The sequence below is a fragment of the Giraffa tippelskirchi genome, chromosome 7, assembly GCF_054371585.1.
Source record: "Giraffa tippelskirchi isolate mGirTip1 chromosome 7, T2T-mGirTip1v1.2.pri, whole genome shotgun sequence".
Classification (NCBI taxonomy): domain Eukaryota; kingdom Metazoa; phylum Chordata; class Mammalia; order Artiodactyla; family Giraffidae; genus Giraffa; species Giraffa tippelskirchi.
In genome coordinates, this window is record NC_137281.1 from 98739247 (window position 1) to 98765469 (window position 26223).

At 55.3% G+C, this 26223-nt stretch overlaps 1 protein-coding gene and 1 non-coding gene across 6 annotated transcripts; one reads left to right on the plus strand and one right to left on the minus strand.

Moving 5' to 3' along the window:
• Positions 1–2327: 2327 nt before the first annotated feature.
• Positions 2328–25078, minus strand: PLCB2 (phospholipase C beta 2). 5 transcript variants are annotated; one of them, XM_081507176.1, is made up of 32 exons: positions 24759–25078; positions 21082–21159; positions 20423–20491; positions 19714–19851; positions 19507–19586; positions 19369–19422; positions 18984–19059; positions 14316–14416; positions 13981–14147; positions 13746–13892; positions 13420–13577; positions 13052–13134; positions 12694–12778; positions 11980–12130; positions 11714–11823; positions 11477–11573; positions 10482–10566; positions 10248–10372; positions 9564–9718; positions 8858–9022; positions 8185–8284; positions 7370–7474; positions 7107–7201; positions 6906–6981; positions 6597–6641; positions 6239–6470; positions 5978–6143; positions 5753–5829; positions 5567–5662; positions 4958–5015; positions 4637–4723; positions 2328–4270 (listed from the first exon to the last, which is right to left on the minus strand). In XM_081507176.1, the coding sequence occupies exons 1-32, from the start codon at positions 24840–24842 to the stop codon at positions 4067–4069; spliced, it is 3549 nt and encodes a 1182-aa protein (XP_081363302.1). In that variant the 5' UTR covers positions 24843–25078; the 3' UTR covers positions 2328–4066. The 5 variants fall into 5 exon arrangements, 4 of the variants coding, with proteins under 4 accessions (XP_081363302.1, XP_081363301.1, XP_081363300.1 ...); XM_081507175.1 differs by having other exon boundaries at positions 6597–6638; positions 11968–12130; XM_081507174.1 differs by having other exon boundaries at positions 11968–12130.
• On the plus strand, positions 15128–15230 carry LOC145515922 (U6 spliceosomal RNA). Its single transcript, XR_014061128.1, has one exon. It is a non-coding gene; the product is annotated as a U6 spliceosomal RNA (small nuclear RNA).
• Positions 25079–26223: the final 1145 nt, after the last annotated feature.

Here is a 26223-nt window from a genome sequence, read left to right on the forward strand (position 1 = left end):
AAGCTTTGCAGCAAAATCTGCCTGAGGAAAGGTATGGGCAGGGAGATTTGTCTCTAGGAAAAGCCAGTGGGACCAGATGGCAGAATGGCAAAGTGGACGCCTAGCCCTGCACCCTAAGCATCGCAGGGTGCTCTTTCCAGCTCCCAGGCTTCTGAGATGTCCACCTGGCATCGGGGCCAGTCATGGAGCAGGGAATCCCAACTCCCTTCTTGCCTGGGGGGAGCATGTGATGTATGTCTGTGCACACCATGAAGCCTCCCCTTTTACATTTTGCATTTTTTTAATCCCCCTACTCTGGGATCTGCCAGTTTTCTCTGAAGGTGTCACAGAAAGGGCACAGTATTTGACAGCAGAGTTAAGTCCCAGCTTGAAGGCATTCACTAGCAGTGTGGCTCCAGGCCCAAATACTCTCATCTGCAAAAGAAAGCTGATAACACCAGCCCTGCCTGCTGCAAGCAACAGCAAGCTAGAGAGTGTCAGGAAAAGAGGTACTCAGTTAGAGGGCAGAAAGTCCAATCGTACCCCCAGACCGGGGAGGGGAGGGGCCATCCTGGCGTAGGAATAGACTCTCTAACCCTAGCAAGGACACAGGAATGGTCTCCCTGTTTTCTCAGGCTACAGAAGAAAGGTATTCCCCTCTTCATGACTCAATTTCCCTTTTCTGCAGCGTGAAGAAAACTGCTGTCTTCTCATCTTTCTCTGTTTCCAGGACTAAGGGAGGGGGTATCCCAGAAGTCTGAGTGGCAGGTCAGCCTGGCAAGCCAGGCCCTGACACTCCCAGGTGGAGGAGAGAAGCAGCTAGAACACAGAAGGGGCACTGGTCCCAAAGAGCCATGCCTTTCCCCCCTGGGCCACTCAGCCTCATTTACATCCTTTTTCTCTGTGGTGGATGAAGAGAGTTCGAAGGAAGAAGGGGAGTTGAGGCAAGGCCTCTCTCTGGCCTGTCAGGGTGTGCTGTGCTGGGTACGCTAAGGGAGGAGCATAAGTTCCATTGCTCCAGCCCGTGCTACCAGCCCAGCGAGGCCTATGCCGGGATGGAGTGGAGGCGGGGTAGGATGGGGTGGGGAGGGCAATGCCAGGTCTCATGCCCTAAAGCCTTTTCTCTGACTTCCCTGTGGGCTCAGCATGTTCTGAGCAGAAAAGAAATAGCAACGATGAAAAAAAGCCGAGACTTTGCTTTGGAGCACAGAGGCACCAACAGCCGGAATTAGAAGCTGTCGTTTAGGGAGCTGAAGGCTGACAGGCGATGGAGCTGAGGCAAGCAGGGGGCAGGCAGGCACGCCACACTCCCCTCCCACCTGCTGAGCCTCCCCCACTGCAGGCCCCAGGCTGGCAAAAGGCTTCCTCCCAGAGGCGGCTGGGGTCTGCAGTCTGTCACTCTGTCTGCAGCTGCCCCCCCTCCGCAGGCTCCCTTCTTTCTTCCTCAAGTGTCATCAGCCCCCTCATCCAGTCACGTTGCACCAGCTCAGCAGGGTTGGACCTGGTGGCACGTGGCTGGGAGATCCAGAGAGCTGGGGGGAGGGGGGTGTAGGGGACGGGGTGAGTCAGCAGGGGACTCTGGCAGTGAGTCAGCAGTGGGACTGGGAAGAGGGTAGGGACCTTTCTTTTGTGAAAAAGGTGAAACTGAGGCATGCCGCTGATGGGGAATCTGGCCCCAGCCCCCTAGATCTGCAGCAGGAGTGGAACTCAGGTGCCCTTCCCTGGCCCAGAGCCTTGAGAGAGGGCATCAGTTCTTCCTCTGCACATCCCTGGGGGCCAGAGATTAATGCACCCCCAGGGTCCAAGGACTATGGCTTGTTCCCAGGGGCACCCTGCCGTTTTTCCAGAGGACAGAAAGCAGGAAGGTGGATATTTGCCCTGTCCTTCTGGGAAGCCCCCAGCCTCTCCAGGAAGCAGGATTGCATCCTCTCCCCCATTTCTGGGCATCTTAGCCCCAGGCTGGAGGCCTAGGGACGCTGCCCCGAAGTGACTGAGAGGCAGGGAGAAGGAAGTCTTCTTCCAGTGAGCGGCCATTGACCAAAGCTGGGAACTGCCCAGTGGGCCCTATTTGGCGCTGGCTCTGGCTAGGTCAGTGAGTTCCTTTAGGCCTGGATGCTCATCCCTGTGAAGTTCTACCCCTGGTTGAGGAGGAGAGGGGGCAGCTGAGTGCTCAGATGGAGGGCTGAAGACGGGACACTGGCCTGGGATGTAGATGTCCCAGGCTTAGCTGCCTCCAGCGTGTGTGCAGGCTGATCAATGACAGGCCTTACTCCTGTGAATGAGCAAGGCCCCAGCCTCATCCTGCCACCAGAGACTGCTAGCATCCCAGAGACTGGCCCCCAGAGGGATGGGGAGGAGGGGGCTCCTGTTTATTTTCCAAAGGCACAGGTGCTCATAGTTAATGGCATTTGCTATAATTCTCTGATAAGAAAACAACCTTTTCCCAGAATCTACCCTCCCACCTTGCCTTTCCCAAGCCAGGGCCTGTCTTCATGTGGGATTTGAGACTGTGTCAATAGGTGTTAGGCTTCCCCAGTGGCTCAGCAGTAAAGAATCTGCCTGCAATGCAAGAGCCTCAGGAGCCACAGAGACTCGGGTTCAATCCCTGGGTGTGGAAGATCCCCTGGAGAAGGGCATGGCAACCCACTCCAGTGTTCTTGCGTGGAGAATCCCCATGGACAGAGGAGCCTGGCGGGCTACAGTCCATAGGGTCGCAAAGAGTCAGAGACGACTGAGCAACTTGGCACGGATGCAAGCACAATAGGCGCAGTGAGTAGCTGCACAGAAGCACCCTACAGCACATGGTGGGGTTAACCCTTACTGCCACAGGAGTCTAAAAATCTGACCACTCTAAGTCTGCCTCAAGGGGCCCAGCTGGCCTGAAATATTCTGACTCCCAAGAGGGTGGGGGACACCTTTGCTCTTTTGCCCCAGCCCTGAGGGCAGAGGCAAGGAAAGGCCACATTTGGGTGGGGAGTGGAGCAGAAGATTGATGTCACTTTCCAGTGGTTATGGCATCAGGGCTGGCAGAAGGGGAAGAGAATCCTCTTCAAACCCAGAGGCAGGGCTTTTCCACTGTGCTCTGGAAGGAACCTTGCACCCAGTTCAACTCTTAAGGGCTTTTTCCCCAGCACACTTCAGTTGACGGGCACTCTACACTGCTGCCCTCCATTTCTCAGCCAGAGAACAGAGGCCAAGCTTAGGCAGAAAATCTTGGGACAGGGTTCTTTAGTAGGAGTTAGAAAGAGAGAAATAAATAAACCTCATACAGTCAGGAGAGAAAATGGTGCTGACCTTGTCAGACAGCCTGAGCCCGGGGCACATGCTGGGAAGTGCCCCCAGGTCTCCGAAAAGGGGTGATCGGGCTTTGGGTGGGAGAGAGCACAAAAGGCTGTCTTTCTCCCCTCTCCCCCAGCCCCAGTTGTCTCAGTGGCCTGAGGGTCATACAGCTGAGGCAGCTTTTCCACATCAGCCTCCCATCCCCCACAGGCAGGAGGCAGGAAAGGCATCTCAGCCTGGGATCCTGGGAGCCGCCATCCATCCCCAAAGAACTGGAAGGAAGTGCCAGACTCTGTATCCGGGAACTGACAATGAGGTCAACTTGTGGCAAGCTGGAGATGGGGCCTAGGAGCCAGGCTGAGCTGCCTGCCTTCGGGCAGGAGCTTTTGGAGTTTGGCCCTGCTTGAACTACAGGGGCAGGCGTGGAGGTTCCAGGTGGCCAGGTCTAACCTTCCAGGAGAGGAAACTGAGTCGAGTGGCTCACTAGGAAAGGCAAGAGTGGGGAGCCAGGACCCCATTTCCTGCCTCCCAGGTCATATTTTTTCCCTCAACAAATATGTGACGCTTATTCAGAGAGGCGGGGAGAAGGAGCAGGATGTTGGCTTGGAGAGGGCCTCAAGGCCCCAGAGGGTCCCCACATGGTTCCAGCCTCCACCTCAGCCTGTAGCTGAGGGAAGGGCTCCAGTGTCCGAGGGAGCTCCAGCTTCCTGCACCTCAGAATGCAAGGAGCCCTCTCCTCCAGGGGGATGGAGCACTGTCCCAAACAAGAGTGAATGTCCTTGCAGGATGTCCCCATGGGATGGGGGCATCAGAGCTGGCTCTCCTGGGCCTCTGCCTGCTCTGTGAGTGTGTCCTGCTTACACAGCTCCCTGGAGACCACGCAGGGTCTCTCAGGCTTATCCTCCTCCTCAGAGGGAAAGCAGGCCCGGAGGCAGGTCCTCACTGACTCCTTCACTTCCATCTCCAGTCCCTTCATCTTGGCCTCGTACTCTGCCATCGCCTCCTGCTGGAACTGTGGGGACAGTGAAGACCACCCCCTGGCTCAGGATGGGCCACATGCCCCCCTCTCCCTCCCCAGGACTGTGGAACCGAACTGGGAGATGCCTGGTTTGTTCAGACTGCCCAGGAGATCAGGGTGGGAAGTGGAGCCCATCAGGGGGTTTCTCAAGGGAGGGTCTGCCAACCAAGTGAAGAGATCTGCAGAGATGCCTCATGACCCCCTAGGAACCAGAGCCCTGACCCCCGGGAGAGGGGCCAGCCCCTCTCCTCCCACCTCCTCACTGGCAGCTCCCCAGAGTCCGGTCGGTCCCTTTATACCCTGGAGCCAGGCCAGCTCTGCTGTGGACCTGGGTAGTGGTCCACATCCCTCCACCCCCACCTGTTTTTCCATCTCCTGGATCTGTTCCAGGCAGGCTGCCTGCTTCTCCTCCAACTTCTCCTGATGCCTCTCCAGGTTCTCCGTCATCTGGGCAGGAGTAAGTGGCAGATACAGACCCCTTTAGGCTGGTGTCCCAACCTCTGCACAAATACTAGAACCCTGGATAGCCAAGGGGTAGACCCTCCCCTGCACTGCCACCTGCCCCATCCCTGGCTGCACGGGCCGACTGAGACAGTGCATCTCCTAAGGGCAAAGTAAAGGCCTGGGACCACCTCTTCCCTCAGAGAGAGTGTGTTTGGGAAGAACATAGTTCTCACACACCTGCTTGATCACCTGTACCACCTCCTGGATGTGGGAGCTGTTAATCTCTCTCTTCAACCTGTTGAGGTGATCAAAGTTTCAGATGGGGTAAGAGGCCACTGAGAAAAGCTGGGTGGGACAAAGTCTCCACAGGGTGTAGGCAAAGTGAGAACTTCGTCATAGAATCATCTGTGGCTGGTACATCTATGTCTGGTCTGGGAACCAGCCAGAGGGGTAAGCAGACGGACCCACGGAGGACCAGAGGACACTTTGGGAGCCCTGGGGGCCTTCTGAGGGAAGGGGCTTCCTCACTAAAATGCACTGTTCCTCAAGGCGTGCATGGGAAAGTGTAGGTGGAAATCAGCTGTCCCAAGGTTTCGCTTCCTTCTTGGCATGTTTAATTTTCCCTTAAACTCTCCTCTCTGCTCAAATAGTGGTGGCATCTGTGTTTTGCCTAAGGAGGACATTCTCTGATTCAGCGGTGACAGAAGTGGAATCACCTTTCAAGAACCAGCAGACTCTGGGAAGCAAGTCAGGATCCCCTTGCAGGGAGGCTCCTTCCCACTGGAGTGGTTCCTGCTCAGCACCAGGCCTGGAGTATGAGTCCTGTGCCTCCCCTCCAGGGCTCACCTCTCCTGAGCCATCTTGTCTGTGGTGACCTTCATCATGGCCTGGATCCGCTCCAGCCTCTTGGCCTCTAGCTTCTTCTTCATCTCTTTGGTGTCACTGCAGAGAAACAGACATCAGGGAGACGTTTCCTGTGGCCTGGGCCTTTCTGGGAGGTAAGAGTCAGGAGTAGAAGGGAAGCAGGCGTACGTCTCCAAGGTCTCCTTGAGGGTCTTCCGCTCTGCAGCCTGTTTCTCCCTGGCCAGCTCCATCATCTTGGTCATTTGCTGAGGGAATGGAAGAACCGGCTAAGCCAAGCAGAAGAGAAGCCCTTCGATGTGCAATGTGCGGAAGGAAGGTGTAGGGTCTGGCCGTCGCTTCCTCTCCTTCCCCTCCCCTCCCTCTCCCCTTCCCTCCGCTCCCCGACTCTGGCACCTGGGCCGCGTGCTGCTCCTTGAGCTTCAAGACACACTCGCACTGCTCCTCGCCCAGCTGTAGCAGCTCCAGCTCCAGCCTGTCCCTCAGCTCTCGAAGGCGCACGTCCTCGCCCTCGGGGCCTTCGGCCGACGCCGCCCCGGCGGTGTCCTCGCCCGGCAGGGTCCTAAGACGGCCACGAGGGAACAGGCCGTGAGCCCCAGGCCGCCCGCGTCGCCTAGGGCAGGATGCCGCCGCCGTCGCCACCGCCACTGCCCTTACCTCTTTTTGCGGGATCCCTTGCCCGGGCCGAGCTTGCGGCCCCGGCACCCGCCGCTGCCCCCCGCGCCCGGCGGCCCGAGTCCGGCCAGCTGCGCCGCGCCCCTCTGCAGCAGCTCCTCCCAGCGCCGCACGCCGCGCCGCCCCAGTTCCCGCAGCTCCTTCTCCTGGCGCCGCTGCAGCTTCACGACGCCCTTCAGCTCCCGCAGCTCCTCCAGGCTGGCGGTCTGCGGTTCTGTGGGGGCCAGGGTGAGGCGTGCGCCTCCCCGGGAACCGCCCCCCGCCAACCTCCCCCGCCACAGAGTCCCCGACCCTCCCCAAACTCGACCCCAACGTCTCTCTCGGGCTCAGCAGGCCTTACCCGCAGCTTCTTTCGTGGCCTCCTCCCTGGCCTTGGCCCCGGCTGCTGCAAGAGCCAAAGGCGAGGCTCATGGGATGCCCTGCGGGCCCCTGGCCTCGGCTGCTCCCCGCGCAGTCCCGTGACAGTGTGGGCCGCCTGCTGAGCACTGCCCAGCCCGAGGCTTCACACGCAGCTGTTCCCTCCCCAGATGAAAGTCTTCGCTTTTTGATTTTTTTTTTATGAAAAGCTGCCTCCAGGCTGGGATGTGCCTGTGCGTGCAGTGGAGAGGTCAAGACCCTTCAGATAGGTGGGAGGACACCCAGTGCGTACCTGCTGACCCGTTGCTTGTTGGAGCCGATGCCCCGTTGACCTGGCTGGCAGGGTGATTCCCAACAGGGAAGGGACTCTGTAGGGAGAGCGGGTTGGGAAGGTGCCTCTCGCCCTGAGCCCGGGAGTCCACCCCCACCCTCATCTTCCCGCACATGGGGCAGGCCTGTGGGGGGCGCTGGCAGGAGACCTGGCAACACAGACCTCGGGCTGGCCTCCCATGGCCTCCTTGAGCTTCACAGACTTCTTATCGTGGGCACTGAAGAACTTGATAGGATTAGCGAGGGCCACCGTGAGATCTGGGTGCACAGGGATTTGGTGGACCTGGTAAGGAGATGTGCTTCGGAGCCTCTCCCGTCCTCACCTGCCCCCGGATACCCTGTTCCACCTTCCTCTGGAGGCTGGCTTGAGGAGAAAGGAGAGAGGATGGACAACCTGGGTCTCCCAGCATGCCACGGGCCTCCTACCTGCCCAGGTGTCAGGCACATAGTCCTTCATCTCCAGGAAGACAAAGAGCGCAGGCATGGTGAGCGGCATGTTGCTCTCATTGTGCAGACAGAGATGGTGGTATCCTGTGGGACATGACCACATGGCCAGTGAGCCAGAGCCCACTGCTTCCAGCGCTGCTCACCAGCAGCCCAATACTCAGCACTCCTGCCTTTAGTCTGGTTCCTGGCTGTGTAATCTTGAGTAGATTACTTTAAATCTCTGAGACTTTCCACATCTGTGAAATGGGGGTAGCCATGTCTACCTCATGTGGTTGTGTGCATGCTAAGTGGAGTCAGTCGTGTCCGACTTTGAGACCCTATGGACAGTAGTCCATCAGGCTCCTCTGTCCATGGGATATTCCCAGGCAAGACTACTGGAGTGGATTGCAATGCCCTCCTCCAGGGGATCTTCCCGACCTAGGTATTGAACCTGTGTTTCCTGCAGCTCCTGCACTGCAAGCAGATTCTTTACCACTGAGCCACTGGGGAAGCCCACTTCATGTGGTTATTGTCAAAATAAAGTGAGAATGTGTTATAAGCCATTAAAGCATTTTAAGTGCCCAATGAGCTGCTTGGGAAACTGCCCCAGTAATTCCAGAAAATTAGAGACATTCTGTTGGGTGGGCAGAACCTCTGTCAGTTTCCTGGAGAGGTACTATTCCTGCCCCACTTTCTCGGGCTGAGAACATGACAGGGCTACCTTACTGAAGCTGCCCCATCCTGTGGACGGGATCCTGATGCTGGTCTTGGTCTCAGGCCCACTGGGAACAGCAAAGAAGGACCCCTGTCCTTACCAGAATTCAGGGCACTGATGGGGATGATGCGGTGTCCAAGAAACTTGTTGCCTTCCTCCATCACAGCAACTCTGAGGGAAGCCAGCTCAGGCATCAAGATCTGGGGAGAGTTCAGGACAGGACAAGCTGGAGTGGGGAGGGGGTGGCCAAGCTTTCCCCCTTCCTGGCTCCAGAAATCTAGGGTCAGTGTGAGAACATGGCAGGTGTTACCAGGTTTGGTGAGGACAAAAGGCCCACTCTAAGCCACACACATAGCCATCCTAACAGCTCATGTCATGGCTGGCCCACACAGGGCAGAGAGCTGGATATGTGGCCTGGGGCTCCGGGGGCCTGCTGCAGACAGTCCTTGGCAGCTTTGTCAACAAGTATCCAGTGGGGGTAAAAGACCCCCATGATTCCTTGGGCCCCTGCACCCCTGGTCTGGGAGTGCACATTTCTGCCTCTGATCCTTGAACAAGCATGTGCATACACACCTGTACACACACACAAAACCTGCCCACCAAGTAATTTCTGTAAACTTGGTTTTTGAACTCTTGAAACTCAGGAGCGCACAGGTGAGGGGTGGGGAGAGGAGAAGGTGCAAAGAACTCCCTTTACATATTTCCTCTTCTACAAGTAGAGACCAAGAAGGAGGGGCAGGTCCCAGCCCCTGCCTGCCCTGCCCCGCCCCCACCTTCTCGAAGACAAAGGGCTCCTCCTTCCAGACCGGATTGATGGAGTTGGTACTGGGTGACAGCTTGGTGCGATAGCGCCTCTTGGGATCCCCCGGAAGGCCAAACAGCTCCACTTCCACATAGATGCGCACACTGCGTTCTGACAGGAACTGCCCAGAGATCACCTGGAGGGGCGGGGCACGGCACGGGAGATGAGTATCAGTTTCCCACTCTGGCCATGCCCGGAACCTAGGTCCTCCAGCTCCCTGGCTGAAACATCCATTCTTGGGTATTGGGAAGAGCCCTGTTCAATTCTGGCCACAGATTAGAGGCTGTGTGGCTCAAGGGTTACAGCTAAGCTCTGGCATCCAGGATGTTTCCAGCATTCAGGGAAGAGGTGTGGGCTTCCTCACCTCCCTCCCCAGTGAGGAAGGAACAGGGCCCTCCCCCAGGGCCTGGGGCTCCTGCTGCCCCACTCTGCCCACTCTTCTCCCCTCCCCCAACCCAGCCTCAGCCCTTCCCCTTGGTTTCCATGGGGACCAAGAGGCAGCCTCCAGTGCAGAGGAGGAGGCAGTTTCCAAGGCAACTTGCTACAGCAGGAAACTGGCTGGGGCTGAAGTTTTCAGGATATCAGGGGAGGGGGTTGGGAATGGAGGGGTGGGGCTCGTGTGTCTTTCTTCTCAAGACCCCAGCCCTCCTGGCTACTTGTCCACCTCAGGGCCTTGCCGTAATGGAAAGGGTGGTGGCTACCACCACGTCGATGCGGTCCACGGAGAAGGGATTGAACTGCTTGTCCGACCGACGCATGAACTCATGCTTGAGGAGGTAGCCACTCTGCCCGTTGAACTCAAAAAGTGCCATGTTCTGCTGCATGGGCAGATCTGGGGGGACATGGGCAGTCAGGCAGGGAGCCCCAGCTCTGAGTCTGTACACAGCCTCTCTTTCCACATTTCCCAGCCTTTCCCATCTTGTGAGCAGGGAGGTTGGGAGGGCCGTGAGGATGAGGGTTTCTCATGTCCCATATTGGTTCCTTAGGGTCTCATCTCTCAGCAAGGGCCCCCAGCCTGAAGTCAGCAGGAGCAAAGCCACGACTGGACCTCACACTCAGAGTGGGAGCTGAGACCAGTGGAGCAAGGGTTCCCACAGACTCACTCAGGCTGAGCAGCCAGAATGCCAGAACCCTTGCCAGCACCCTGGCATCACCACATACACACTGGTGTACCTGCAGTCACACAGGTATGAGCTGATGCACTAAATGCTCACACACCTGGACGTGCATCCACCTAACTGCATCAGCCTAACTGAACATCAGCTCCCCCAAGTCTGTTCCAAAGACCTCCCCCTCCCCAGGGAAGGGGTAAAGGGGGGAGTGGCAGGGGAAGGTTCTTAAGGGCCTGATCATGCCCTTACCCATCGTCTGGAAGTTGAGGGCAACCATCTGACAACCAGCGTTCCAGAACATCTGGGGCATGTAGTTGGAGGAGTCCATGCGGGTACCCTTGGGGTAGATGCGGCTCATCTGGCGCTTGTTGTAGCTGCCATGGAGTATAGGAACCGGGAGGCCCACAGACCCACGAGCCTCATCCCAGGCCCCCCGCCCCTCCACCCCACCAGGGACCCTGGCTACAGAGGTCTCAAGGATACTCCACAAACTGCACCGAGGACTTGGAGAGCAGATCGTAAGCCTTGAGCTCCGTGAAGGAGGAGATAACATAACTTCGGTTCTTCTCTGCATAGAGAATGACGGAGAGTCCACATCAGACTGTCCCTTCCCACAGACCTGCCCTCCCCTTTGGTACAGCTAACACTTCACTTCACCACTGAGGCCTGATGGTTGATGGGCCAGCCCCAGGGTAGGAAATGTGCAGATCTCTGTGAGTAGCAGTGTGTCCTGGGGTAAAGGGTATGCATAGTGGATACACACAGGGGTGGATTGTGAGTGCCAGAGTCCTAGAGGGGAGGGTGCATGCCCTGGGCACACACAGGGGGTGTGGGGAACACACAGCGATGACCCCAGAGATCAGGAACGCGCCATGGAGTGCAGGACACAGGGGTTAGAGGCCCACAGCAAGAGTGGTACACAGGAAAGGGTGCAGGCTGGGGGTTCAGGGGTGAGATGCATCGCAGAGTGGACACAGAAGCAGGTGGTGGTGATGGAGCCGTGCATAGAGGGTGAGAGGAACTCACTCTGAGCATGTCCGGAGAAGATAAAGGTAAACAGCACGGGTGCGCTCAGAAAGGGAAGGGGACAGGGGCCTGTGCCCTGGCTGGTGTCTTTGCCTTCCACCCCCTCCCAGGAGTTCTCGTGCCCCAGAGGCCGCAGGAGCCCCCGGACGCCCAGCTGAGGTGGCCTGTTGTAAATGACCTGCCTGTCACCGACACATTCCAGAGCATTCTGCTCGCTGCCAAGTTCCCAGTACAGTGACAGCACACTGGGAGCCACTGCCACTTAAACATGCCCTTTGCCTGGCTCCTCTGCTGGGTATTTATAGACAGGGCATCCAGCCCAAGGAAGGGGAGGACCTGCCTGGCTCTCACCCCCACCCATCAGGCTGCTCTGGTGTCAAGACACACTTCCTAAGGCCTTCTCCTGCATCGAATCTTGACTTCCAGCTTCCCACCACCCCATGCTAACTCACGGGCAGAGAACTCGAAGGAGATGAACTTGGTGGGCTGGATGTAATTGACTAGGCTGGACATCTCCTCGTAGGCCGTCACCTCCAGGCCCGCTGTGCCCTAGAGAGGAGGAGGAGTAGAGAAGAAGTAGAGAAGAAGGAAAGATAAGTAGATAAGTAGATAAGAAGGAGTAGAGAAGAAGCCAGTACAGAGCCCAGGGACCCGGCCCCACACCCCCGCCTGGAGGACTCCCCACACACCTCATCTGACTGCATCTTCTTGATCTCTTCTTCATCCAGGTTTCCCGACTCCTCCTCTTCCTCTTCTACCTCCTCCTCCTCCAACTCAGCCCCTTCCTCACCAGCCCACACTGCCACATACAGCTCAGTCAGTACTGGGGGCACCAGGAGACCCCACACTAGGCTGGCTCTCCCCTTCAGGCCCAGCCCCTCGATCCCATTCCAGATGCTCCCCAATGCCCACACCCGCCCCTACTCCTCTCAGGCCAACTCACCTGTATCCTCACCCACAGGGGCAGTGGGTGGGCTGCTACCCTCAGCCTCCCCATCCCGCTCCTTGCTGGCAGATGCAGGGCCAGAAAACTGGTTCTTCTTGTTCTTGATTAGGATCTTGCCTCGGAGATCCTCAGGGCTGGGCAGGGGGATGCCAGGTTTCAGCTGTGGGAGAAGAGAGCCCTCAGCACCATCTCCTCATCTTCAGGGTATAGCTTAAGCTCCTTCAGGCCAGGCTGCCCTCCACTTGCCCCCTGCCTACTTCTCCAGCCTCGTGTCTCCTCACTCAACCTAATGCACCAATCCTCTGTCTGACCCAACTTATCCCAGCTCCCCAATGATGTTTTCTCACCTTATTCAGTCTGCCTGGAACACCCTTGCCCACTGTCATCAAGATAAATCCATTATCTCCCTCAGGTTACAATTTAATAATTGCCTTCTCCAGGAAGCCTTCCCTGATCCTTAGGACCAGATCTGGAGCCCCAAGTTCTCCTAAAGCAGCCACTGGTTGTAATGATTACTTGTCTGCCTCCCAACTAGAGGGTAAGGAATCTGAGCGCTGGGACTGGCCCCTTTGCCACTGACATGTCCCTCAAGCCCAGCATAGTGTCTGATATGTGGTAGACAATAGGACCCAACAATCCCCCCAGGTGAGCCCCAGCATCCTGGCACCCTGCCCTGGGTCCTCAGCCCTCAGCCCCAGATGCCCCACAGTGAAGTCTTCTCACCGGGAACTTCTCCAGGGGTTCTGTGAGCAGCATATCACCAAACATCATCCGGCAGTACTCGGCCATCTTAGCCTGTTGGCGGGGTCTGCAGGGAGCAGACGTGGGTGGTGTTCAGCTGCTCCTCTCTACCCTCTTATCCATCTTTTTGTGCCCCCCCGTGACCCAGATCAGAGGCTCAGGAATTTGGGGAGGCAGGGACACAGGCAGGAGAGCCCACAGTCCCAAGGAGATTGTGAGGAGACCTGGGAGGCAGCTGGAAGGCATGGCTAAGAGGCTGGGGAATGACTGTGGGGAGGGTAGCAGCAGGTGGGAGACAGGGCCAGGGTAGAGAACAAGGCTAGGTGGTCTGGATACACACGAGTCCACGTGGTTTTCAAATGACAGGATGACCGGATAAGGGGAGGTCTTAAAGGCACTTTCTGCAATGGCTTCAATTGCTTCCTGGAGGAGAAGAGGACCCCATGGGAAAGAAGGAGGTCAGTGTTGTGTTACAGGCTTCCACTCCCCCAAAGCCGCCATTGTCCACTCTCCAGTTTCAACACACATATAGAGCTGGAGGGCGACTCTTGGCCCCTGTCCCTTCTGGTCCCCTCTAGTCCCCACGCTGGTCCAAGGCCTCCCAGCCATCCCTCCTCTCCTGCTTCACCACCCGCAACCGCCAAAGGCTCTTGGCCCAGGGCCCTTCATTAGTGCCACTGCCACCAGCCTCTGCACACAGAGTCTTACCTTGAAATAGATGTCTGTGGTCATGGTGAAACCGTGGGTGATGATGGGCTCCTCGTCAGGGGGCTTCCCCTTCCAGCAGTCCAGCTCCACGCAGCGGCAGCCTGCTAGCAGCACTTGGCGGTACATCTCAGCAGAGGAAAGGCCTGAGAACTGGCCGGCTGAGCCAGAGGAGGGGCGAGGGACAGGGGCTTCACTCAAGGTCAGTCCTTCTCTGCCCCGCCCCACTCCATCGTGGGCTGTCCTGTGGGCAACCCCTGCAGGGGATTCAGGGGATAGGAACAGGGCCCAGAAGAAGAGAGGTTGGCTATGAGGTCGCCAGGGCCCACCTGTCAGGTAGGTGTTGTGGGAGGAGTTGATGAAGTAATGGTTGAGTGGCTGGGTCATGTCGTGGTGCAGCAGCAGCTTGTCCTGGGCCAGCACACTGTTCTCCGGCCCGCAGAGAAACCACACCATGCCCTCGGGGGACAGCTGGCCTGGGGGATGGAGTGGTTGTCAGGGCTGCAGCCTAGCTGCAGGGACGGGAAAGGTCCATGGAGGGCCCAAGTTTCCCTCAGTCCTTACCCCGCTGCACGTTGATGCCACTGGGCTCGTACTTGTCGATGAGGCCCTGCACCTGGTCAGGCCGCGCTGGCGGGAACAGCAGGGAATTGAGCCTGGAGTCGCGCTGTTTCTGGTTGATGAATTTGGCCAGGTGCTCCTTAGTCATATAGGGTTTGGCCTTGGAGTGGCTGCAGGCCAGAGAGAGGAGCACGGGTCCCCTCTAGATCCCCTGGGCTGGGGTGAGAAGGGGCTCAGAAAACCCCCTTCTCCAGCGACACCACCTAATTATCAGCATGGCAGGTGGGAATTTCAGCCACCACCCCTTCCCCAAGCCCAGTCCAGCCCAAGAAGCTCACTAGGAAGTGAAGATCTCATCTATTTCTGGACGAGGACAGAGGCTCATGAGGAAGCTCTTGTACACAGACTCTGGGAAGTCCTCGGGATTGATGGCATCATTCTGGGAGATAGAGAGTCACTGATGACTCCTGGGTCCACCTCCCAACACTAAGAACCTCAGACTAGGCCCACCCTGTGCAAGGGGACCTGGGGAGAGGGATGGCTCAGGGCAGACAGAAGAGCATCAAGGGCACTCTGTGCCCCTACTTTTCAAGGCCCTTGTTGCTGAGCAGAGGGTATCTAGCTGGTTTGCTTTGCCCATGAATTGACCTCAGCTAGTCACTTCCCAGGTGGCTCAGTGGTAAAAGAATCCGCCTGCAATGCAGGAAACACAGGTTCAATCCCTGGGTCAGGAAGATCCCCTGGAGGAGGAAATGGCAACCCACTCCAGTATTCTTGTCTGAAAAATCCCATGGACAGAGAAGCCTGGAGGGCTATAGTCCATGGGGTCACAAAGAGACAAACATTGAGTGAATGAGCACGAGTCTCTCTCGGCTAAGACAGAATTCGAACTAAGAATGACCAGAACAGGGAAGGAAAGAGGTGAGAAGCAAGTGGGGCTGTTTGTCAAAGCTGCGGGCTATCTTTTTCTTTTTAAGTGAAGGATAAATTTTCAAAAGAAAGCAATTTGCATACAAACAATGCACCTAACAACAGAACCTCAAAATGCATGAAGCAAAATTGACAGAATTGAAGGGAGAAATAGACAGTTCAACAACAATAGTTGGAGACACCAAAAAAGCACAAGGAATGATAACAAAACATAGACAGATTGGACTTCATCCAAATTTAGAATTTTTATATTCCTTCAGAGAAGGTTAGCATGGCCCCTGTGCAAGGATGACATGTAAATTCATGAAGTGCTCCATATTTTTTTTTTTAAAAAATTGTATTCCAAAGGACACTGTCAATAAAGTAAAAAGACAAACCACAGAATGGGAGAAAATATTTGCAAATCAGATATCCAATAATTGGCCATGCCACAGTAAAAGACAGTCCAATTGAAAGATGGGCAATGGATTTGAATAGATGTTTCTCCAGAGAAGATATGAAAATGACCAATAAGCATATGAAGAGATGCTCAACATCATTAGCCTGGTGTGCTGTGCTTAGTCGCTCAGTCGTGCCCGACTCTTGGGACCCCATGGACTGCAGCCCTGCAGACTCCTCTGTCCATGGGATTCTCCAGGCAAGAATACTGGAGTGGGTTGCCGTGCCCTCCTCCAGAAGATCTTCCCAACCCAGGGATCAAACCCAGGTCTCCCGCATTTGCCATCTGAGCCACCAGGGAAGGGGATTCTGCTGGGCCAAATTCTGAAAATCATCAGGACAAGAAACTCCTTTTTATGTCTGTTCCATTTTCTTCTTTCTGGAATAGGAATGTCTATAACTATTATCATATGCCTATCACACCACTGCATTTTGAAAGCAGGAGCCCTGTTGTCTTTTTCACTGATTCACAGATGTAACGGAATTTTGCCCCAGGGTTTTGACCTGTTGCTGATTTAGATGATCTAGATTAGATTTAGGACTTTTGAACGGATGATGTTTGGATGAGAGTTTAAACTTTAGTTTTGAGACTTTGGGGAATATTAGGGTAGGGTGAATATATTTTGCACAGGGGACAGACATAAATTTGGGGATCCAGAAGGCAGACTGTAGTGGGCTAAACTGCTGCTGCTGCTAAGTCACTTCAGTCGTGGCTGACTCTGTGCGACCACACAGACGGCAGCCCACCAGGCTCCCCCGTCCCTGGGATTCTGCAGGCAAGAACACTGGAGTGAGTTGCCATTTCCTTCTCCCATACTGGGCTAAAGGTCACCTCCAAAAAGATATGTCCACATCTTAATCCCCAGAACCTTTGAATGTCTCCTTATTTGGGAAAAGGGTCTTACAGATGTAATTAAGTTTCAGCTCTTCATATGAAATTATCCTGGATTATATCAGTGGGCTTGAAATTACAACAAAAGTGTCCTTATAAGAGAGAGGCATAGGGAGATTAAGTACACAGAGCACAAGGTAATGTGAAGACAGAGCAGACAGAGAGATGTGGCCATAACCCAAAGAATGCCAATAGCCACCTAAAGCTGGAAGAGGCAAGGGAATATTTTCCTCTAGAGCCTCTGGAGGGAGCGTGGCCCTTGATTTTGGACATCTGGCCACAACAACCATGAGAGAATAAATTTCTGATATGTCAGGTCACCTAGTTTGTGGTAATTTATTACAGCAGCCAGGGAAACTAATACAACTAGTAAACATTTTAAAGGGTTTTCCACTTTAAAAAAACATTCTGAAGAAAATCTGGATAAACTGTGTGTGTATGTGCTTAGTCACTCAGTTGTCCCTGACTCTCTGCGACCCCCGTGGACTGTAGCCTGCCAGGCTCCTCTGTCCATGGGATTTTCCAGGTAAGAATACTGGAGTGGGTAGCCATTGCCTTCTCCAAGCTAATGCCTTCTCATTAGCCTTAGGTAATTGCAAATCAAAACCACAATGAGGGGAATTCCCTGGCAGTCCAGTGGTTAAGACTCCACCCTTCCACTGCAGGGAGCACAGGTTCTATCCCTGGTCAGGGAACTAAGATCCCACAAGCCAAGGGGTGTAGCCAAATGGAAAAAGAGCATAAAACCGCAATGAGATACTATGTCACACAGAATGACTAAAGTAAAAAATAAAAAAAGAGAGTAACAAGTGTTGGTGAAGATGTGGAGAAATTGGAACACTTGTACAATGCTAGTGGGATTGTATGGAGAAGGCAATGGCACCCCACTCCAGTACTCTTGCCTGGAAAATCCCATGGACAGCGGAGCCTGGTAGGGTGCAGTCCATGGGGTCACTAAGAGTCGGACACGACTGAGCGACTTCACTTTCCCTTTTCACTTTCATGCATTGGAGAAGGAAACGGCAACCCACTCCAGTGTTCTTGCCTGGAGAGTGCCAGGGACAGCGGAGCCTGGTGGGCTGCCATATATGGGGTCGCACAGAGTCGGACACGACTGAAGCGACTTAGCAGCAGCAGCAGCAGCAGTGGGATTGTAAAATAGTATGGTCATTTTGGAAAACAGTCTGGCATTTCCTCAAAATGTTAAGTATAGAGTTACTATGTGACCCAAAAATTCCACTCCTAAGTATGTACCCAAGTGACTTGAAAACATATGTCCAAACAAAATCGTTCATAGAAGCATTTCATAATTGCCAAAAAGTGGAAATGACCCAAATGTCCATCAGCTGTTGAACAGACAGGTAAAATGTGGTATATCTACACCATGGAATATTATTTCACAATAAAAAGGAATGACGTACTGATAGATGCTACAACATGGATGAAGCTTGAAAACATTATGCTAAAAGAATGATGCTTGATATCAAAAATCACATATTGTATGATTCCATTTACATGAATTGTCCAGAATAGACAAATCTATAGAAACAGAATCAGAAAGTAGATTTGGTGGCATTCAAGAATTCTGTGCCTTTGCATTTTGTTCCAGAAAAACCCATCAGTTGTTTTCCAGGCTCACTCTGGAAAGCCAATATCAGTCTCAGTTTGGAGCAGAGGCTCTGAGCAGACGAGCTAGGCTGAATCTTGGAGCCATCAACTACAAGCAAAGATGGCTCAGGGGCTCCTACTGCGATGCTGGAGAACTGATCAATAAGGAGGACATGGTCAAGGTGGGAGCGCAGGAGGTAGGAGTAAAGAAGCGTGGATGTTACTGACAGCAGCCCGTGGTGCCCTAGCAGGAGCCCACTCGCACCCTCTCCCCAACCCCCAGCTTGCATCCTCTGTGACTCATGGCGCCAAGGGGTCCCCAGCTCCATAGAGCTGACTGCAGGGAAGGATTCCTCCTGGGATTCATGTGGACAGGTGATCAATGAGGCCTCAGTTTTATTTATTTATAATGTTCCGAATTCTTATCAGGAGAAAAGATTGAATGGATTCTGCGTGATACTCTATACTGAGGCACCGGCCAAGGGAGGATGGGGGCCTGAGATCCATCCCTGCCAGGCAGGAACCCTGGCTCAAGGCTGCATCTGCCCAGACAGCTCCTTTTTGTAAGTCACGTAAGGTACCTCATGGGTGACCCTGAATACGACTTGTAATTCAAAATTAATTACTTAAGTAAAAAGAAGGGGCTTCCCTGATGGCTTAAGTGGTAAAGCATCCGCCTGCAATGCAGAGACACAGAAGACCTAGGTTCAATCACTGGGTTGGAAAGATCCCCTGGAGAAGGAAATGGCAACTCACTCCAGTACTCTTGCCTGGAAAATCCCATGGACAGAGGAACCTGATGGGCTATATAGTCCATGGGGTCCCAAAGAGTCAGACATGACTAGCATGCAAGCACACCAGTAGAAAGAAAAATGTTTTCATGTGCTGAGCTGAAGGAATGTAGACCAACCTACTCTGAACCTGGGCACCCCAGCCCCTTTCCCTGGTTCTGTCACTGCTTTTGATGTCAGGAGTCGATGGCTCTGGAGTTACCTGGGTTTTCGGGCTGTTGGCCAGGACTGTACCATCATTTCTGCCCTCCCCCGCCATGAGGCCTGCCCAAGTTGCCCTCCAGCCAGAGGCAACTCGAGTGAAAAGGAGAATGCTGGGAGTGGGCTGGGGAAGGAGAACCACTCACCTTGCCTTTGGGGAGGTGGCAGGCGCTGAGGGCAGCTTCCACCCGCTTGCGGTCAGCAGGGAACATCTGGAAAAAACTGAGAGGCAGAGAAAGTGAAAGTGAAAAGTGAAAGTTGCTTAGTCTGTTTGACTCTTTGCAACCCCATGGACTGTATAGTCCATGGAATTCTCCAGGCCAGAATACTGGAGTGGGTAGCCTTTCCCTTCTCCAGGGGATCTTCCCAACCCAGGGATCGAACCCAGGTCTCCTGCATTGCAGGCAGATTCTTTACCAGCTGAGAAAGGCACCAGGCAAAGAAGAGATGTCAGGCCTGGAGAGGGAAGGCTTTGGAGAGCTTGGGGGAGGGGAATGGAGGACTCATGGGAAGGGAATAGGGGAGACTCACTTCTTCACAGGAATCTTCCCCTCAGGGTTAAGCTGCATTTTGAGCTTCACAAGGCTGGTGGGCAGAAAACAGCCTGTCAAGGCCCAGTCCTGCACACTTAGCCCTGCGTGCACTAAGGCCAGGCAGGTGGGCGCTTACATCTTGTCCAGGAAGGTGCTGCGGGAGGCGTTGGCCGTCAGTGGATGCTTGGCCAGAGCCAGTACGTCTTCAGCCCAGTCCTGCAGGACCCCAGAGCCCAGCGGTCAGGTCCCTGACCCCAGAGGCGTCACCACACCCTACAGCCCAGGCCTGTCCCTCGGGATTTCTGGGCAGTCCCCAGGTCCCAGACCTGTGCCCTCCACACACCTTGCCTACGTTCTCCTTGCAGGAGACGAAGTTATGGAAGGTGAGGTCCACCATGTCAGGGCCAGATACCACTGTGAGCGTCTTCAGCAGGAAGTTGTCGGGGCTGTCCATGTTGAAGACTTCCCGGAGCTTCTGGCTCTGCGGCGGGTGGTGATGTGGTGGGGATCAGCAGTGCGCCCCCGGCCCTCCACACCATGGCTCTCCCTATCTCTCCTTCTCAGTCATGTGAAATCTGGCCCACTGGAGGGCATCTCATCCGTGCCCATCGTAGGAGCCACGAAAGGAGAGGTTCACAGGAAGAGACAAACAAAGGCCATGGGGCCTGCAAGTTCTGTGTATTTTGTTTGCCATTTCTCATTTGAAGACAGATTCTTAGTCCCCAGTTTCAGGGAATCTTGCTTCCCACCAATCCCTTCTTCCAGCTTCCCTACCAGCATTAGGCAAAAACAGGCAAAGCATTTGGGGGGGGGGCAAGCCACACCTCCCAGACAACCTGGGGTGCTCTAGGGGCAAGAGCTGGCCATGTAACATCTCCATTCACTGTGTCCTGATACCAAACCCCCAGCAAGCTGGGGGCAGCCACACCCCTTCATGGCTCAGGGAGAGACCCTCTGCTTGCTTCAGAGATCAGGCTCCCCACCCCCACAGGGACCCCTGTCCCATGGAGCTGGTGGCTGTGCTGAGCCTGGTCTCCTCTGGGCCCACTTACCTTGGGCATCTTGGCAAACTTCCCAAAGCGGGTGTCCCGGATGCTGGTAATATCCAGAAGCTCCATCTCCTGGTAGCAGCAAAGAAGGATACGGACCAAGACATCAGATCAAGGATGAAGGGCAGGAAGCTTTGCACCCCTTCACATCTTGGCCACCTGCCTTTTCTAGATGCCAATACTGTGGGGTCTCCCAGACTGCAACCTTCCCTTCTCAGCAAGCCGGCTTGCCTTCCTCATACGACCCTCCTCTCTTCCTCTATAGCCACGCCTCCCTGGCCACTCAAATTACTGGGGAGCTGTGACCTCATCTCCCCACCTCCATCCCAGATGCACTCTCCCCAGACTCCCCCTCCCTTCTTTCTGCCCAGGTGCTGAGACTTCTCTGATCTCTCTGGACCCTCAAGGTTACCCAGAACCATAGACAGGGAATCAGCCTTTGGCAGCAAATCCATTCTCTCTCTCCAAGGGATGCTAAGGGTGGAGCATCGGGGCCCAGGGCAGTCATGGTCCTCCCTCCCAAAGCAGCCAGACCTTGCCCACAGGAGGTCCTGTGGAGCCACCCTTCCATGTCACGCTATACTGCTGGCATCCACACCTTCACCCCTGTGTCATCAAGAAGCTGCTTGGATTCGATGGATTCGATGGATCGGCTGCCTCACCTTACTCTGATATGTCCAGTACAAGTAGTAGCCCTTGGGATCCACACGGAGGATAACCGGAGAGGCTATTGTCGTTTCCTGCAGAAAGAAGGAGTCAGCCCCCTGCTCTGAAACTTCAGGCTGAGCACTCCTGGCCCCAGCCAGGGGTTTCAGAGCTCACCGTCTGCCTTGAAGGTGGCTGTCCCAGGGGTCTGTGGGTATTTCTCTCTGTTCTCCAGAGCTAAGGGTGGGATATAAGCCTTAAAAGCTCTGAACCAGGGATGGGACGGGGTAGAGGGTTGGAAATGACATTTCTGGAAGAGAAGAGGGTTTCCCCTCTAAATCCCAAATAGACGTTCTCCCTCTAGACCCCAAGCAAGGGTCTTGGCCCCCACCTTACCCTGTTTTTAAGGCCCACAACAACCAAAGGGGTAGAATGTTCTTCACCAAGGCTCCATGCTACCTCCAGGAGAACTAAACACAGTGAGAGCCGAGAACCCAATCCCTGCATAGCAGCCTAGCTTCCTGCCTGCCCAGTCCTCCTATCCATGGATCCCAACCACCCAACTGTCCCACATGCCTTCCCACCTCCCAGCACAAGCACCCAACTTTTCTTGCCTAAAATGTCATCAAAGACTAGCTTCTGGAAAGCCTTTCCTGAGACACCATGCAACAACAGGGTAAGGACCGGTTCTCAGACCTAGAAGCCCATCTAAGAAATCCCCAGGGGCTCACAGACTCCCAGGAAACAAGCCTCTACTAGACCGTGAGCTCTGTGCACCATGTTCACTGAAGAGCGAGTGAATGAAGAATGAACTCACTTCTGAACTCCTGTTCCACTCACAGAGCTCACAGGCTACCTTTTATCTTAATGGTCTTTGTATGCACAAATAAGATACTAAAGTTGAAGTTCCCAACAAGGCATGGTAGTTGCGACACACCAAACCAGAACAAATGCAGAATATACAAAGGAAATGATCCAGAAAAAGGTTCTCAAATCCAGGGTGGTTAGGATATGAGAGGGAAGAGAACACTGCTAATTCTGGAAAAAGCTACGTTGTGAACTCCGTTCCCTTCCCTCCCCAAGGGAGGGTTGGGGTGCCTGATCCCTCACCTTAAACCTCCTGCACTTGGAAAGCTTTTGTCACCCCTGAGGTTGTGGGGTCGTGCACCTGCCTAGGAAAATGAATGGGTGACAGATGGACTGACTGTTGGATAGAGTCATAGTGGTGTGATAGTGAGCCCAGCTCCCCCCAGAGTCTGTAGGGCAATGAGCCCGTGAGTATTTTCTGGGTCCAAAATGGGCCTGTGGGAGAGAGGGGCAAAGCCAAAGTTGCAAGAAACTGAAGGTGGTAACTGGATTCTGAGGGGCTGAAGAAGTAATTTCAAGTGACCTCCCATAATAGAAATGGTAGGAGGACCCTGGGCTTCCCTGGTGGCTCAAGGGTAAAGAATCCGTCTGCAATGAAAGAGCTGCAGGAGACACGGGTTCAGTTCCTGGGTGGGGAAGATCCCCTAGAGGAGGGCATGGCAACCCATTTTGGTATTCTTGCCTGGAGAATCCCATGGACAAAGAAGCCTGGAAGGCTACAGTCCATGGGGTTGCAAAGAGTCATTCATGACTGAAGTACTTAGCACAAACACAGGATTATCCTAAGTAAGAGATCCCCAGGGGCATCCCTGGAAGGCCTGGTGGTTAAGATTCTGCACTTTCATCAAAGGGTGGGCGGCAGGGATGGGGGGAGGGGTGCGGAAGTTCCATCCTTGCTCAAGGAATTAAGACCCCCACATGCTGTGTGGTACGGGCAAAAAAAAATTATTTTAATTAAAGAAAAAAAGAGATTCCCCAGTTTGGGGGTGGGGGTGGGTCTCCTAAGAATCCTCAAAAATATGCATGAGAAAAAAAAGAAGTCTTACCTTTTTGCCAGGCCCAGTCCATGATAGTAGCTGCTCAGTTAAGAGTTTCAGTATCTCTTTGCCCCCTCCCTCTGTGCACCCCACTCCTAGTAGGCATAGAGGAGGAGCAGGGGATCCCCCCACAGGCCTTTGCAGAGGGTCTGCAGCCCACCTGAAACCATTCTTGGAGGTGGGATAGAAGATGTCATTCTAAGTCAAGTTGGAGTTTTGAGGTAACTAGTCTCTGAAGTTAGACTGGGCTTTGTGAGGAAAAGAGTCCATAGGCTTGTCTCTTCCCCAAGAGCAAATGGAATGTCTCATGACTGGCTGAGTGTCCTTCCGCGGGTCACAGGGGAGCTTCTCCCACAGAATACACTGTAAAAGGGCTCTGGGACACAAAACTATGTTGAGAGCTCATTACATCCCATGCACTGTGCTTATCCAGTACCCGGTCATCTGCCAACTGGACCAAAGGCACTCTGAGAGCAGAGCCTCGTCTCGCAGGTGCATATGCCCTGAAACGGGGAGCTTCCTGCTCATGGGAGGCAGGGTCCAGGACCCTGCAGTGCCCTGCCTCAGGGAGGGCAGCGGGCCCACCGGGTACATGGAGGCTGGCTTGTAGAGAAGGCCACGTGGCACATCCCCATCCATAATGATGCTAAGGTTACACACATTTCCCAGAGGAACTGAGAGAGGCCACTTCACTTTTCATTCTGAGCCACTTCCCTCGTCCCGCAGACTCCTGGGACATACCTCCACCATGCCGCAGTGCCCACACCACTCCTGTCAAAGCAGAAAGCCCCTTACCACGGGCCCCTCCCCATAGTCATGGCAACCAGATTACTCAGCCAAGCCCAGCCCTGAAGGTCTGAGAGCCTTAACTCATGGACCCTGAGCCCCCTCATCCCACCTGTGAGGAGGAGGAACCAGCCCTAAGGGCCCACCCCTCCTGCCCCACCACCCAGCTTTCACGTTCCCTCCCTGGGACCTGCCAGCTCTGACTCTCACACCAGGCCAGCCCTGCAGCCTCCCTTCCCTGAGGAGGACCCCAAATCCTTCCCCCTCCCCCCCGGAGAACCCCTGGCGCGAGGCGACACACACATTTTCAGGGTCCAGGAGAACCAGAGGAAGCAGGCCTGGTTTGAGAAGGAGCAGACATAGCGGAGACAGAGGTGCAGGACAAAGCATGGTTTCCCCATTCCCTGCAGACAGGCAGGCGTCAGGGAGCCAGGCAGAGAGCAGCTGGCAAAAGCAGAAGTCTATCAGTTCCCTCCCAGGCCCCTGGGAGCAGAGCCTCCAGGTCTCACTTGCTCAGGGTCACCCCACAGCCGCTGGCGGGAAGCAGGACATCCCCGGGACAGGCCGGGATGGGTGGTGAGGAGCAGGGGCTTGTGCTGGGAGCAGGGGCCTGGCTCCACCTCTGCTTCTGGTCCGGCCTTGGCTCTGGGGCACCTGTCCTCCCTCCCCCACCGAGACCAGGAGAAACACACCCTGCTCTTCTTGGGGGTTTGGGAGAAAGGAAGACCAAGACCCAAAGAGACTTCCACCTGCGACCACCTGAGCAGCCATCCTCCTCTCACATCCACACACAGAGCCTTAGCCCCTCGCCGCCCAAGACACAGGCTTGGGCACACGCCCTTACCCCCAGGTTTGTTTATCTGGGCAGCTGTATCAGCTGCCTGGCCAAGCCACATGGGCGCCTGAATCCTGGTAGACATAAACCAACCCAGCCCCCCTGGAAGAGCAAGCAACAGCCCATCCGCCACCCCATCACCACATCAGCCCTCTCCAGCCCCACTCACATCATCCCATTTGATGAAGCGCTCCCCTTGGCTCAGATAGGGCTTCACCGTGGGGGGCAGCAGGACAGGGTTGAGAAGAGACATGGTGCCAAGCGTCCCTCTTTGGAGAGGCTGGGCAGGCAGAGCGCACGGGAGGAGGGGAAGAAGGAGGGCGGGCAGGAGGGGAGCCTAGCTGGGCTCACATGGCACCCGCCCCAGCTAGTCCGGAAGTCTGGGTGCTCTTACAGCCACAGGGTGCAGGACTGAGTGCTTCGGCCAGAGGCCCATCTGCCTTTTAAATCAGCCTCCTCCCGCCAGCCTGCAGTGGGGGGGCTGTGGTCACTGCTCCTGCCCACGGAGGCCGGGCTCCCCTCCCCAAAGCCCCCGCCCTCACCCGGCGCCTCAGCACTTCCTGCTCAGGGCTTCCTTCTCTGTGCTGCTAGGCACTGAGAGGCAGGTCATGAGGTCTGGTCGCCTTGGAGCAGGGGCCTCTCAGTCCCAGATCAGATGTGGCAGGGGCATGAGTTAGGGGTACTGTTCCCCAGGTGGACACTGAGCGGGAAGGGACCCCCACAGAGGTGGGGTCTTGAGCACCAGAGTCTGCCTCTCTGAGAGGCTGAGGAGGAGGCTGGGACCATCCTGAAGATGGGAGTTGAGGGTGGGGCAGGGTCCAGCTGGGATTGAGTGTTTTGAATAAGCAAAGTTTGCTGAACACCCAGCTCCTCTTTCTCAACCCTTCCTCCCCATGAAAATGAGGTACAAGTGAGGCAACGGCACCCCTCACCTGTCACATGCCTCCTTCCTCTCAGCCCTCCAGAGTGGCCGAGGCCTGGACCCTCACTGACCAGCCGCCACTTGGCACACAGCTGCCCTGAGCACCCTTCAGCCACCACCCTCCACTGTGATCTCCTGCAGGCTCCCTCCTCTGCCCTGCGCTGGGGCCTGGCGGGGAGAACGCTTAGGGCAGGGGGCTGTTCAGAGAGGCCTCTGCTCGGTCCCCTCAGGGCGCAGGACCCTAACTCTGCTCCAGCCCAGGGCCCAGGCCCCGGGAGCTCAGTCATAGCCCAGGGCAGCCCAGCCCACTTCCTCTTGCCCAACCTGCTCTTATCAGCTTCTTAACCCAGCTGGAGGTGCCAGAGCTCTGACCAGGACTTCCTTCCCCTCTCAGGGCCCCACTTTCTGCCCCAGGTCCCATCATGGACCCTGGTGCCCCCCCCTGGCCACCACGGGACCCTTGCCCAGGCCCTAGAACTGCCTCCGATGGCCGGTCTGGCCCAGGGCAGGAGGAGGCCCTTTGGGGGCTCCAGCCTTTGGGGGCTGGAGGGGGGCAGGAGGAGGGGAGCCCTTTGAGGAGGATTCCTAGCACAAAAATAACTCCCAGAAAAACAATTCTAAGACCACTGGGGTGGAGTAAGGCCTGACAGCCTGTGGAATCGGCTTGGGAATCCTGCATGCTGACCTGCTCTCTGCCGAAGCCCTCAGCCAA